The sequence below is a fragment of the Xenopus tropicalis genome, chromosome 5, assembly GCF_000004195.4.
Source record: "Xenopus tropicalis strain Nigerian chromosome 5, UCB_Xtro_10.0, whole genome shotgun sequence".
Lineage (NCBI taxonomy): Eukaryota > Metazoa > Chordata > Amphibia > Anura > Pipidae > Xenopus > Xenopus tropicalis.
Window position 1 is genome coordinate 142,173,392 of NC_030681.2, and position 15,788 is coordinate 142,189,179.

General features: G+C 40.6%; 1 protein-coding gene across 1 annotated transcript; it reads right to left on the minus strand.

Annotated features, from left to right (window-relative positions):
• Window positions 1-465: 465 nt before the first annotated feature.
• On the minus strand, window positions 466-5,003 carry rdh14 (retinol dehydrogenase 14). Its single transcript, NM_001017231.2, is given in 2 exon segments — window positions 466-1,503; window positions 4,609-5,003. Coding segments are annotated over 2 exon segments (972 nt in total). The 5' UTR covers window positions 4,963-5,003; the 3' UTR covers window positions 466-885.
• Window positions 5,004-15,788: the final 10,785 nt, after the last annotated feature.

Below are 15,788 nucleotides of genomic sequence, written 5' to 3' on the forward strand. Positions count from 1 at the left end.
GCACATTCCGTTTCGTTTTCCGACTGCCTCCGATTACACTTTGAACTTAGCGAGACTTCAAAGCCTCAGGTTTATTGGGGAAACCATATGGCCATTTGCTCAGATATGATCACAAGGAAATTGGACAGATTTCCATTTGCGCTTGAATCAACATTTTATTGAGCCCGCTACAAAACGGCATTTCTGTAGCTTAAACTGCAATCGTTGGAAGCGGCCCAAGTGCACTGATCCCAACTCCACAAACAGATAATCAAGCACTAGTGGGGTTTTTTTTCGTTTAGAGATAAAAGAGAACATGCTAAGGTCACGTCAATATTTACATTAATATTATTAACCATTTCACTGTTCAAGCCACTTGGCTTATATATATATCTTAAAGGGGTGGTTTACCTTTAATGTCCTATTCCTAGCAACTTTGATATTGGTCTTCATTATTTATCTTTTAGAGATTTTTAATTATTCACATTTTTATTCTACATATTTCCAGCTTTCTAATGAGGGTCAAGAACCCCCAAAGCAAAAAAACTATTGCTCTGCGAGGCTACAATTTTATTATTGTTACTTCTTATGCTTTAACTTTTTATTTAGTCCCTCTCCTATTTGTATTCCAGTCTCTCATTTAAACCTCTGTATTGTTGCTAAGGTAAACAATACCCTAGTAATCAGATAGCTGCTGAAATTCCAAACTGGAGAGCTGCTGAACAAAAAGCTAAATAAGTGAAAATCCACAAAAAATAAAAACCAATTGCAAATTGTCTCAGAATATGTTTACGTCATACTAAGAGTTAATTTAAAGGTAAACAACCCCTTTAATATGAACACATCCTGCAGAAATATCATTGCACACTATTCTTTTTATACGGCAGCCGGTCACTCCTTGTGTATCTACTTAATAAGTCCAACCATAACTTCACTGATGTCCCACAGCTTCCTAGCGACTAAGTCGTCCATTGCTTTCGGCAGAAGCTCCTCCTCTTTGCTGTTGCCAAAGTAGCTCCCAGATACTCCTTCTACTTCGGGAGAGGATGCCAGGTAAATGGAGGTTTGAGCGCCCTCCTCAGGAGATTTAAAGAAAGCCCATGAAACAACATTAAACAGAGGTTTTATCAAGATGGGAATATTAATGTGCCTCCCTAAATTAGTTCTAACGATTCCAGGATGAAGGGCATTGACCGTGACGCCAGTCCCTTCCAAACGACTGGCAAGTTCTCTGGTGAACAAAATGTTAGCCAGCTTGCTGCGGCTATAGCCAAAGCTTCTACTGTAACTCTTCTCGCTGTTCAAGTCATCGAAATTGATCTCGCCGTATTTATAAAGTTTGGAAGAAACTACTACTATCCTGCTGGGAGCAGAGCTTTTCAGGAGACCAAGAAGGTGGTGAGTGAGGAGAAAGTGGCCCAGGTGATTAACCCCAAACTGCATCTCAAATCCATCTTCTGTCTTGGTGTATGGGCACTGAAAAACCCCTGCGTTATTGATGAGAACATCCAAACGAGGCTCTTCCTTTAACAGGAGAAATTGGGACAGATCAGAGATGAAGCAGAATACATCGTATGAAGGGATTTGCCAAGACAACACACACATACACCAAGGAACACGTAAAGCTGCCCATATACGTACCAACAGAAAATGATTATCAGTGTGTGTATGGGGGGGGGCTGATCCGGTCTGATATCTATGTCCTAATGTGCTCCCTAGGTGGTTTTGCCAGCAGTCTGCCCACCTCCTGTATCTTACATGAATAGAATAGTTGCAGAAGGTGGTACAACTGCTTTATTTTATGACAGTCCTATCGGCATCTGTAAAAGCTATTCTATTTCAGCCAGAGAGATGGTAAGTTTTTATTTTATTTTTTTACTGACGATTCCATTTCACCATCGCCCACCTGAGTTTTTTGACTGGGGAGAACATAGTCTATGTATTATGGGCATTGGTTGGTTTGGGTAGGTTAGAAAATGTACTGTAATCTACTGATGCACCAATTTGGCACAGTGCAACACATCTTGGCTTTGTTGTTACTATCATTTGTGCACTTTCTATGGAACAACAGATATGTGCCCATACCTTGTAAGGCTCCTTATACTTGTTCGGCACTATTGGACAGAGATAATATCTGATTGGCCAATAAATACTTGTACAGGTATAGGAGCCATTATCCAGAATGCTTGGGACCAAGGGCATTGCGGATAAGGGGTCCTTCCGCATTTTGGATCTCCATACCGTAAAACTACTAAAAAAATCAGTAAAACTTTAATAAACCCAATAGGATTGTTTTGCATCCAATAAGGATTAATTATATATTTGTTGGGATCAAATACAAGGTACTGTTTTATTATTACAGAGAAAAAGGAAATCAATTTAAAAATTTTGAATTATTTGATTATAATGGAGTCTATGGGAGATGGGCTTTCCATAATTCGGAGCTGGCATTCAGAATAGGAGATGGATCTATAATTACTAGTAACCTAAAAAAACAGATATTGGTCTTACTGGAAAATACCACTGGGCGATGTTGGCACTGGGCTGTGGATACAGTCCTTTCCCAACGGATATGCACAGGCCCATGGTATACATGGCATTTTAATATTATTTCTCAAATGTGGGTTTGTGGGTTGCGGGCATGGCCATGGCTTTATGAAGGACAGGTCATGTCAGACCAATTTAATTGCTTTTTATGATGAGGTAAGTAAGAAGCTGGACAGTGGGGATGCAGTAGATATAATCTATTTGGATTTTACCAAAGCATTTGATACCGTTCCCCACAAACGACTGCTTTCTAAGCTAAGGTCTATTGGTCTTAGTGAAGTCGTTTGCACATGGATAGAAAACTGGCTACAGGATCGGGTACAGAGGGTGGTTGTTAATGGCACATTCTCTACTTGGAGTAAGGTCCTCAGTGGGGTCCCTCAGGGTTCTGTACTGGGTCCACTTTTGTTTAATTTGTTCATAAATGACTTGGGGGAGGGTATTATGAGTAATGTATCAGTGTTTGCAGATGACACAAAACTCTGCAGACCAGTCAATTCTATCCAGGATGTGACATCCCTGCAGCAGGATCTTGACCAACTGGCAATCTGGGCAGCTAAGTGGCAGATGAGATTTAATGTGGATAAATGTAAGGTCATGCACCTGGGATGTAAAAACATGCAAGCCCCGTATACCCTTAATGGGACTGCACTAGGCAAATCCATAATGGAGAAGGACCTTGGAGACCTTGTAGATAATAAACTTGGCTGTAGCAAGCAATGCCAGGCAGCAGCTGCAAGGGCAAACAAGGTTTTGAGCTGTATTAAAAGGGGTATAGATTCACGGGAGGAGGGGGTTATTCTTCCCCTTTACAGAGCGCTGGTAAGGCCCCATCTAGAATATGCTGTTCAGTTTTGGTCTCCAGTGCTCAAACGGGGCATTATTGAGTTAGAGAGGGTCCAGAGAAGGGCAACTAAGCTGGTAAAGGGTATGGAAAGTCTCAGTTATGAAGATAGACTGGCCAAGTTGGGTCTGTTTACACTGGAGAAGAGGCGCTTAAGAGGTGACATGATAACTATGTATAAATATATAAGGGGATCATATAATAACCTCTCTAATGTTTAATTTACCAGTAGGTCCTTCCAACGGACACGAGGGCACCCACTCCGTTTAGAAGAAGGGAGGTTCCATTTAAATATTCGGAAAGGATTTTTTACAGTGAGAGCTGTGAAGTTGTGGAATTCCCTCCCCGAATCAGTCGTACTGGCTGATACATTATATAGCTTTAAGAAGGGGCTGGATGGATTCTTAGCAAGTGAGGGAATACAGGGGTAGGGGAGATAGCTCTCAGTACAAGTGAGGGAATACAGGGGTATGGGAGATAGCTCTCAGTACAAGTGAGGGAATACACGGTTATGGGAGATAGCTCTTAGTACAAGTTGATCCAGGGACTGGTCCGATTGCCATCTTGGAGTCAGGAAGGAATTTTTTCCCCTCTGAGGCAAATTAGAGAGGTTTCAGATGGGGTTTTTTGCCTTCCTCTGGATCAACTAGTAGTTAGGCAGGTTATATATAGGCATTATGGTTGAACTTGATGGACGTATGTCTTTTTTCAACCCAACTTACTATGTTACTATGTTCTGGTGCAATTTATGCCCACTGTGCCATGTACTACTGGGCTATTATTGTTAGCCTGGTGGCAACTGACCAGATTGGCCCTATTTGGCCACCCAACTTTTGTATAGAGTGAAGGGAGTATTAGCACTATCCTTAAGCGCTAGCTCAGTAAATGTGCCCTGCCAGTATGAGAGAGGGACTGAGCGCTGCCACCCTGGGCAACAGCTCACATGTCTATATAAAAATACATCCCAGTGTGGAGTTTCCCCACTTTCTTGCAGTTAAAATGCTAGCCATGACAGAACCCCATCAAGGCGGCCCCAACAGGCAAAGATCTGTTAGACTGGGTGCTAAATGAGTGGCCCCTAGCATGTATGGCCAGCACACAACACTCTTACCCCTTTATCATAGGTCACAACCTGGTATTATAACTTAAAACGTGTAACATGATAAATAATCACTGAGCGTTATGTGGAGGATGCTGGGAAATGTAGTCCAGCTTGCTGTGCCACAGGGCCCTTATACCTTGAGCACCTCCTGGCAGAAGCGCCGGACAGACTGCAGGGAGCCCAGATCTAGCTGTTTGATGACTATCTCCCCTCTCTCCCCGGCCTCTCTCCGTAGCTCAGCTGCCGCCTCCTCAGCCCGGCCCTGGTCCCTACAAGCCAGAATCACCCGGGCTTCCTGCTTGACCAGCTCCGCCGCAGTTGCCTTGCCAATCCCGCAATTAGCCCCCGTAATGATCACCGTCTTCCCACGCATTAGGCCGGAGCCTCCGGCTCGGACGCTGTTACTTAAGAGCCGACGAACTACAAGGATAAGCCCTCCGCCTAGAGCCACGGCCGCTGCCACCATCAGGGCGGGGGAAGAAGCCGCCATATTAGATGTGGGCAGCGCGCTGCCTGGGAACTTAGTACAAGAGTAAAGTGAGAGGAGGCCATCTTTGGTAAGGGCAGGCACAAGGAATCTGCTAGAGATTTCAGTGTTATAAAAGCCGTCATGTTTGGTGTGGGTTTAGAAGTGCCTGGGGAATCTCAGTGGTGTGTGGGCAGACAGCGGCCTAGAAGCTATGTGCTCTTGTAGGGAGCTCAGTAAAAATAATGCAGCCATGTTTAGTGTTGGCTAAGTCTCTACATCCCAATGACACTCACAGTGTTACTGATCATATTAGTTTCGCCTTATTTTGGATACTTGTACTATGTAATACACAAGTAAATATTTTGTAAATGATATCCTTCTAGAGTGTGTGTGGTTATTATCATTGCTTAGTGATATCATTATGTCACAAATGTTTTATTTTCTGTTGGAAAATATGAGCATATGAACAGTCACCTTCACCATGACCTGCCATTTTATGGAACTCCTCCCTCTGTTATAATATTCTTGTATTTTACACTAGGGGTGGATTTTTACTGTATAAATTGGCAGAAAATACGACGGCCCTGTGTATGTTTAACAGGCTAATGGGAACATTTAATAAAAGGATCTAAACTCACACTAGCTACTCCTGTCTTCTTCTGAGATTTCCTACCTCAGGCTGTTCAGCAATAACCACCCAGCAGGGTCCAAACAGGTAAAACCTCTTTTTACCTTACTTTTTAAAGGAAAACAAGGCAACCACCTGATGTTCCTTTCCAATAATAAACTCCACTTGCCTTAACCTGGAAACAGAATTCTCCACCCCTTCGAACTGTGAAGAAACTCAGCCCAATGCTGGTGTTAATCCATCAGGGAGCTTCTCTAAGTAAAGGTAATTCAAAACCTTTCCCCTTCTACATTCTCTACATCCATTGAAACAGCAACACCCTCACTTTCTTTAACATCATTTTACTAACCCACCCAAACTTTTAAAGATACAACTATATCATATCTATATGATATACATCACTCTTCATGAGTGTCTTCTGAGAACTGTCATGGTATAATGGATCTCCTGCAAAAAAAAAACCTCCCCAAATAAACACAAGAAGGTGCAATAGGCAAGAAGGTGCCATTGGATTAATGCCATCACTGCACTCCTCCCATTCCCCCTCCATTCTCGCCATCTATAATTGTCCAGCTTGGGCAGGGGTATTAGGCCCCCTAATCTGACGCATACACAAGATTTTGGAATGATGCAAAGCTTGCCTTAAAAACAGTGTCCATAAAATGGCACCTGCCTGTTTGCTATTATTGTTAATTCCATTACTAAATACAAGATTTAAATCATTTATATAATGTGAGTAAAGTTTATTTTGATTGACTAACGCAATTATGTTAACAAGTCCCCTTTAATTTTTCCAAATTTTTTTTCATAATGTTCATAGTGACCCAGAGGGTTCACAACTCCCTCTCCCTTCCTTTTTCTCTTAGCAAGGGCCCAGCTAAGTGTCCAATGTAACCAATGTTCTACCATCCTAAGCTAGGCAGTTACATTTTGGCCTTAGATAGGGTCACACTGTGAATGCTGGAAATCAGTATCTTATCTGTGTTTTAGATTGTCATATACAATTCAGAATGTATAACATTCAGGTTATTAATATATACTCAGAAGGAATGTTCCTTGTTTTTGCTTTTTCTGATCAATCTGGCAGCTTTAGGACAAAGTAGTGCCTTCAGTTCAGTCTAATATTTGTATAGAGTCCCTAATTGTTATTGTCCCCCCCATGGCCCTTGGCTTTTGCAAAAACCAAGGCTGGCTAAAGCCAATGGCAATGCAGTGCCCATGGCATAGTCTCTCACTTTCTCAGCCTTGAATTGTATGACTTTTGGCTTTTTGCAGCCTTGCAGTGTATGGCCTCTGGCTTTTGCAAACCTTGTTGTGCATGCACTCTGGTCTTCCAGTCTTAGACTGCATGGCATCTGGGGTCTTCAGTTTCTGAGTGCATGCCCTCTGGCATTTTCCAGTTATAGAGTGTATGGCCTCTGGCTTTTACAACTTTATAGTGCATTCTGGCATTCTTTACCTTGTGATGCATTGTCTATTCCTTCTCCATCCTTGCTGTGCATGGCCTCTAGCTTTCTACAGCTTTGCAGTGTATTGCCTTTGGCTTTAGCCAACATTGCTCAGCATGGCCTTTGTCTTTCCCAAGTTCTTTGTCCTGGCTTTCTCCGGCCTGCAATACATGGCCAATGGCTTTCACAAGTCTTGTGGTGCCTAGCCTCTGGCTTCCCATTCTCGAGATGCATGACTTTCCCACCTGGTAATGTATAACTTCTGGCCTTCTTTAGCCTAAAATTGCATGGTCTCTGGCTTTGGCAAGACTTATGGCGTATGGCCTCTGGCTTTGTGAAGCTTTACGATACATGGCTTCTGGCTTTCTTCTGCCTCTCCATGCAGGGACTATGCCATTTTCCATGTTTGCTATGTATGGCTTCTGGCTTTCTCCATCTTTGCAGTGCGTGACCTCTGGCTTTCGCAAGCCTTGCAGTGCAAGGCCTCTGGCTTTCTACCAGCCTCATGGTGTGTGGCCTCCAGGATTTCTACCAGCCAGTGGTATTTTACTGCTTTGTGGCTCCAGCCTTGGAATGCTTGTGTAAGTCAGAAGACAATGTTTGGAATGTGATAAGTTTCTGCTACTTTTGGCATGTCTCCTGGGGCACGAGCCAACATTAACTGTACTTGAGATATTCTATGCAAATGACTGATGAGTGTGTAGTGCTTATAATATAGTTCCTGGATTTCACTCACTGGAAACAAGGGTATGGAGCATGGGACAGCTTCAGCATGGATGGCTCATACATTCCATGGTCTTCGCTGTGTTGCTCTTGCAGTGGGTATGTGTCTGCCAGTTTTATATTGTACTCTTTGATCTGTTGGTGCTGAATTAAACCTTAGATATCCTACTCATTATTTCACCATTGCTTGGTAGATTCCATAGATTGTACTGGCATGGTAGGACATAGATTAAAAAGTGACTTTCACTTACCTTAGATCTGCGAATGGCTTTTCTTCCTTGCCATGATTTACCAGTACAGTCTTATAACTATGATGGGAAGGGAGGCAGGGGTCTTATAGGTAATGTTAGCTTAATGGCCATACCTTTTTTTGGGTGGGGCATTACTACCCATAGATTTGTTCTGGGATGACAGAAACCCTGGATTTATTGCATTGTGTTTACTGTCAGCTCTTGAGCAGGTACCTTTTTTGTAAAAAAAAAATTAAATAAAATCTTGTTTGGTCAATGAATATATTATATATATTAAAGACTTGGTCAGGAAGCCTTTTAAAAAGAAAAAGGTATATCTTAAAAAGAAAACATGAAAGAATACAGTGTAAACTAAGTAAATTATGTGTTAATGGACAAAGGGTGTTTCAAATCCTAATACAAATTATATAATTATCTTACCCTGATTACGGTGAATTTCTTTTCCTAAACTCCTAGAACACAGCATACATTACTATATCATGTATCTCAGGGCCAATTAGGACAAAGAAACACATGTAATGTAAATAATAAATGGGGCCCACTCTTGGAAACAGCATATAGTAACAAGCTAATTGGGCCTGAGAACTGAAAAATAAGTGAAGGGAAAGTTTGTGTAGCTGTTTTCCTTGGAGTACAGGAACAGAAAATTGTGCTAAGTATGGTTCTGTTTTCCTGAACAACAGGCACTACCAGACATTAAAGCTCCTGGGCATAAAAATACCCAAGAAATGCCAATTAAATATCAACTGCAGTACCAGGAATTGAGACTGTAAACCAGAAACCAGGATATCATGCATATCCAGCTTGTAAGACAAATGGAGAGTTTGGAAGACCAGGCAGTGGCTCTGGTGGAAATATTTCAGACAACGCCTAAGACGCAGAAATTATCTTTGCAGAATGGTCCAAAGTGTCTGTAGACCTCTGCTTGTAGGCCTTCAAAATACATGCCATCAACTATCTACTGTGTTTTCTGTTGAACAAAACTGAGTTTGTGTGGAGAATCATACTAGCAAAGAAGTGATTGGTGCTCTGACACATCTTCTAAAGCAGGGATCCCCAACTTTTTTTTTACTTGTGAGCCACACTCAGATGTAAAAAGTGTTGGTGAGCAACACAAGCATGAAACACTTTCTTTGGGGGTACCAAGTAAGGGCTGTGATTGGCTATTTGGTAGTCCCATGTGGACTGCTAGCCTGCAGAAGGCTCTGCTTGGAGTAAAACTGTGTCTCTGTGCTTCCAAAACTTGCCTCCACCTACTTTGAGGCCACTGGGAGCAACATCAAGGGGAGTGGTATGCAAAATGGTGCTCACGAGCCACTGCTTGGGGATTTCTGTTCTAAAGTGATGATTAATGGAAAAAGCAACTTGATGGCATCTTCCAATGTATGTCTTCTAAGGGATAAAGTATTTGAAGCGACAATGAACCAAGAAAAAATAGTCCAATTGCTGCTTTACTTGTGAAAATGCCTTAAAATCTCAGGATGTCAGACATCATTTGCCAGCAGTGGAAATGGTCATTATTTGCACATTTAAGGCACTGGAATGAAGGCCCTTACTGAAACTGGACTGCAAGAACTCAAGGATCTCTGGAATAGCTGAGCATATTGAATAATGACTAGCAGAACACCAGTTTGAATGCACATTCAACATTTGATTATATATTGTGGAAGCAGAAGGCTTATAAGCTTTAAAAATAAATTAGATGACCTTCCTTGAACATTTTCACTCAACAATTTTTTTCTCAACTTTCATGACCAAAGACTTCAAGGCCATTTAGGGATGGCCATTACAACTTTCACCCTCTCTGCTGAAACCCTCTTGAAAAGACAGAAGATCAGAGGAATTGGAGAGAACACATACTCTCTTAAAAGGACCATAGCTCAGTAGAGGAATGGGACAAGAGGACACTGGTTGAAGAGCTTACAATCTAATGTTGATGGGGTATGATCTTATTCACATGTAAAGAGAATTTCTGCTAAAAATGTTGTGGTCATATTATAGGTATTGATGGTGTCTACTGTTTGGGCAAAAGCAAAATGGTGGTGGTTTTCCAGTGTTATAGAAGTTCTGCATTACCAGTAATACTCCTGTTACAGAAAGACATTATGTCCTGCTCAGTACAATTATTTATAGCGCCGACATATTCTACAGCACTTTACTGAAATTGCATTAACATAATGCCAGCCATGTTGTTATTCTGGAATAATAAATGGTGCAATTGGCCAAATAAGTTATTATTGATATGTCTGGTGATTTCATTCGCTCTGGCAAAAATTGAACTACGTTGTTGACCAGTTTTATCCAACTCCTTCATCTTGGAAAAGAGCCAGCAGCAGGCTGATTTGGATAGGTCTGTGCATATTCTGAGGTTTGGAAGGCGAACAATGTTTCTAAATACAATAACTGTTTTCTGGCTCTGTTCTAACTTTTTTTTTTTTTTTTTTTGCAAAGTAAGAGGCAGGAAAATTTGTCATGCCCAACAGATTTATATACACTCATAAACCATATAAATGGAACCACACATTACTTATCAAGTTAGATGCTAGCATTAGCACCTTTATCCTGACACCTTCTGGCAGCACCTTATTATTACCAGTTATGCAACTGTTGTATATGTTGATAAAAAAAAGAATGTGTGATCACTCCAAGGCTAACTGATTAAAAGTCAACTAGAATGGACTAGAACTAGAAATGTCAGCTCTAATTGGAGAGCAATAGAAATGGATCTGCTCTGTATTAAGTTAGAGTCATTCGTTAAACTCGTGGAAGTTTGTCCTGAGAAATCTGTAGCAGCAAGGAGAGCCATAGGGCGAAGACGGACGAGGTGATTAGCCGCCATGATTTTTAAGATCCATTGCAGAATTTAAAATCAGTAAAATTACTCTAAACAGCCTCCAGAATTACCTACCTTTGTCCCAGCATTCTCTCTGACCTGGTTCCTCAGTCAGAAGGTGTTTTTTTTTCTCTGCTTCCTTGTGCAGAGTGAAGACCCGCCCCACTTCCTGTTCAGTTCTCTCTTCAATTTGACAACCTGTTGTCGAAGTGGAGAGCCTTCTGGGCATGCCTGGAGGCAGCAGGAGCCAGTCTGTGCATTAGCAGGGTTTTTTTTTTTTTTGAATGAGAGACCTGAACAGGACTGAGGAACCAGGTCAGAGAGAATGCTGGGACAAAGGTAGGTAATTCAGGAGGCTGTTTAGAGTAATTTTACTGATAGAAAAAAAAAAAAAAGGTTTACTTATTCTTTAAGGTCAAAACGTGGGCTAGCCGATTCAGCCTCAGAATCAAATATGTGCTATCAGAAATGTGATTAAAAACTTTATTTGGCGAGATGTCACAAAATTTCTTTCACAGGAGAGGAAAAAAGTTGTTGCCAACCCCAACCCTCAAGAGAACCAATTCGTTCCCAACTCTATCTACCCAACAACAATTACTGTATTTCTCTCTTTCAAGAGGAAAATATCTCACTATGATTTAAGCATTAAAATGGAATAGGCAGAACATGGAAGAACTCGCTCAAGTACAATAGACAGGACTCCTGAAAAAAGTTGTTGCCAACCCCAACATTCAAGAGAACCGATTCGTTCCCATCTCCAACTACCCAACAACAATTACTGTATTTCTCTCTTTCAAGAGAAAAATATCTCACTATGAGTTAAGCATTAAAATGGAATAGGCAGAACATGGAAGAACTCGTTCAAGTACAATAGACAGAACTCTAAAAAAAGTTGTTGCCAACCCCAATCCTCTAGAGGAAAAATAAGACAACCAAATTATTCCAATCTCCATCTGCCCAACAACAATTACTGTATTTCTCTTTTAGAACAGTAATATATCTCACTATTATGTAAGCATAAACATGGAATAGGAAGAACATGGAAGAACCAAATTGTTCCAATCTCCATTTACCCAACAACAATTACTGTATTTCTCAATTAGAACAGGAATATATCTCACTATTATGTGAATTATGCCAACCCCAACCCTCTAGAGGAAAAAATAAGAAAAAACTATTGTTCCCAAAAACAATTATAGTAACAGGGCTCAGGCGGCAGTACAGAAGCCAAAGTTGATTTTTTAGCATTAATATGTCAATTGTGCTAGGCTGGAGGTAGTGCCAGCTTTCCATACTTCGGAATATAAATGTAAACAACACTCCAATATATTGAAGGACTAGCCTGTCTCCAGCCATTGTGAGTGAAACAACCAACAATTCACTCCCAGGTACCTCCAGCCGTGTCGGAGAATCCCATTTCAACCCAGTTAATATAATAAAACAACGCCACCCAATGGTCAGTTTTGTTGATACAATTCAATTTCAGAAGAAGGAACTTTTCTAACTTTTCTCTTTTTACTGTAGAGACGGCCAGAGAAAAATCACCTGATGAGGCTTTTGTTTTAGTTTCATTATATTATATTACATATAAGCAAATGCTTCTAATGTTTAAAAATGATTTCTTTTTCTCTGTATTAGTAAAACAGTACCTACTATAAAAAGTCGACTGGTCTCATTGGGAATCCATATGCACATTTACTGGACTTACCTATACATTAGCTAACATGTCCACCTGTAAAATCACAATCCAGTTCTGGTCTTCAACTTCACCATCTAAGTGTAAAGTGGAATAAAGTCATAAAAATTCCAGCAAGAGATCATTACCTTGCTGATAACCTATAGAGTGTGGGCTGATCTCTCAGGCACTTGCTTTGACTTGTTACACCCTGTATTTCACACTAAGCACCAAAGCTCCTACATTCCTGATGCCTGCTAGGAAAACACTTCAGCAGACCCTCCTGCGCCCTCTCATTGCCAAGTTCAATGTAATTATTTAGCATGAACAATTGGGGGGGGGGGGGGGTGATATTTCAATCATTTCACAACCCTAGAATTTCAGCCGTGCCTGGCCAATTCTCACGTGCCTTGCGTCTGTGTTTTTATATAACGCTAATTTTTCATAGGACGCCGCCCGTTGCCCGATAAGCTGTTTTAGATGTGACTCCAATGTTTAGTCGCAACTGATAATTGAAATATTTTTACATTACGTATGCGAGTAGGTTAGCGGTGGAAGAAATATTTCACATTTTGCAAATTCCTTTTGAATGTCTTAATGGTACTTGTTTCTGAAAAAAACGAGATGCTTTCGACTGGTGGGTAATGCATGCTGCCATTTAATATTATAAAAAGAAATTTGTCCATTAGGGCCCGTGATATTTTCTTGTTTCCACTGACCACTGACCCCCCCCTCTTATCCTTTGCTTCTCTTCCAAAACATTCACTCTTGTGCTGCAATGCTAACCTTATTCCCATTTTGCTTTCTACCACTATTAAAGTTGTTTTTACTTTTCTCACCCTTGTTCTCATACCTCCACTCATTTCTGTTTAATCTTCATGCTTTACTGCCTCCTTTCCAATATCTCCAACTGGAGGTTTTCTGGCTCCTCACAATTCGCCGCATAATACTTCTCCATCATACTACTCCACCCATGCATTTTCTTCTCATATTCTACTACATTAGAACCCCTATTTTACATTTCCCAGGGGACAGCATCAAAATGGCATCAACTCCAGAAAAAACGTAAAATCTGGCAAAAGAGATGCCATTTGCCTGTATGGGACCATGAAAAAATGGTCGGTGTCAATTTCTAGAAAAAATAAAAGTTCTGCTGTACTTCCTTTTTCCTGTTTCTTCTCCCACTATTTTTCTCAGCTTCCTTCCTCTCCGTTTATACGGTTGCCCCTTCATTGTCACTGTTCCCCCAACACCTTTCTCTACAGTTTATCCTACCATAGTTCATTTCTTCTCTTTCACACTCTTCCTGTTCTACCCCCTTCCACTGCTTTTCCTTCAGCCCATGCCCACTGTCTTCCCTTATTGTTTTACCGCCTTTCTTTCTTATCTTATCCCATTGCTACCCCTATTTCTTGTTTCATTTCATTATCTAGTTCTTGTTCCACTGACTACCCTGATTCCTGCTTTATGGCCACATATCATAAGTTTTCCCTAAAAGTAAGTCACTTCTGTTCCCCACCACTGGTTAGCCACCTACTAATAATATAGTTCATCTCTTACCTAATACAAAGTAATGGAAGCAGGATATCAAGGCACATACAGTCTTTTATTATGAAAGTACAAGATAGTATAGTAGAACAGTGTAGAAAAATATTTTTTTAAGTTACAATAATATTTCTGGAAAATTGAAACAAAAAAAACTGACAGCTTACAAAATAACCGATACTTTGTTGTGAAAATGTTCCTTGTTTTTTGTGCATTTTTTGTAAACATTATAACTTACGGCCCAGATTTTCCTACACTGAACAGTAGCCTGAAGCTTAACTTCAGCAAGGAGCACTCAATTGAAAGAACTGCAGGCAGCCATATTTCACCCACTGGTAAACAAGGCCCAAGGTGGGCACACTGTATGCTTAGGTACAGACACATATAAAGTATAATTCCTATATGAATGTCCTTATTTCTGCAAATTGTAAGAAACATCAAATAAAAAGATTTACAGAAGACTTGAAAATACTGATTTATCTCTGTACTATAACAGCAAACATAGGCAGTCCAAATCCAACCAATATATAAATTGTCTATGTTAATCTAACTTTAAAAAAAAAAACACACTCTATATATTACAAAATATATCAAATATAAATGAAAAACTCTAAAACCTTAATTCAAAGATATTACCCAGTGAAGCCACTAAAACAGATCTGACTGTCCCCTCCTGTTACCCTGTTTTCTGTGCATATAGTGACTTCTATGGTCCATTATGATAGCCATGGTCCCTTGGCAACTTCTTTCCATTCTCCAAACTGTACCCATAAGGCCAATTACAGGTGCCAGCGCTGTCAGGCAGATATCCCTGTTCCCATGCAATATCTGGCTGGCATCAATAGATGCATATTCCAGGGGTAAAGTAAAATTGGCATCAAATTTTGTTCCAGGTCTAGTAACTCATAGCAACCAGCTTCATTTCCAGCAGGTGCAATCTGCTGTCAGTAACCAGACCTGGTGCAAACTTGACCCAAAATATTCTTCTAGCAGCAACTTACAAGTAGCCAAAATTGGCTAACATAGGTGCAATTTATTGGGAAGCAGTGTGGCTAGGCATACAGCCTAAGCGCTCAATAACAAGGAGCAATGAGGCCACAGTTGCACTACGAGCTTCAAGGGCTTATGGGAGTTACAGCATGTTAGTTTGTCAATCATTTTTCTATTCATCTCTATGGTGACTACAAGTGTGTCCAATTTCCATAGCATTTGAAAGAATGCAACTTAAAAATTTGCCATAAAAAGAATAAAAAATAGACTAAAATAACTTGCAAAAAACATCATCAAGACTGTAGGGAGTGGACAGTTCAGTGAATTAGCTGCCTTCTCTGGGTCTAGGAAAATAGGTTACTAGGCATGGAACAATCCTGTGCATTGTCTTTTCCCACCTTCCTACCCCTGGTACAGTAGATATAACTACTGTAAATTTGTAGGCATTTCCAAACTGCTGTACAGCATGTAGGTTACACTACAATTCCCAGCATGCCACTAACAGGCAAAGGCAGTCACAGTGATTAACACATACCCTGTTTTTATATTTTTTAAGGTTAAGGCACTAAAACCATGGGTACATGACTGACGCTCTCCAACCTAATAACCCATAGCAACTACTAGTCTACTGCAGGAAAAACAAGGAAGGCAAGCATACGATTAGTTTCTATGGTTTAAAGAATCAATGCAAACTACCCTTGTTACTATAAATCCCATAACTTTCTCATGTCCTAAACAGAAGTCTTAAGAGAAT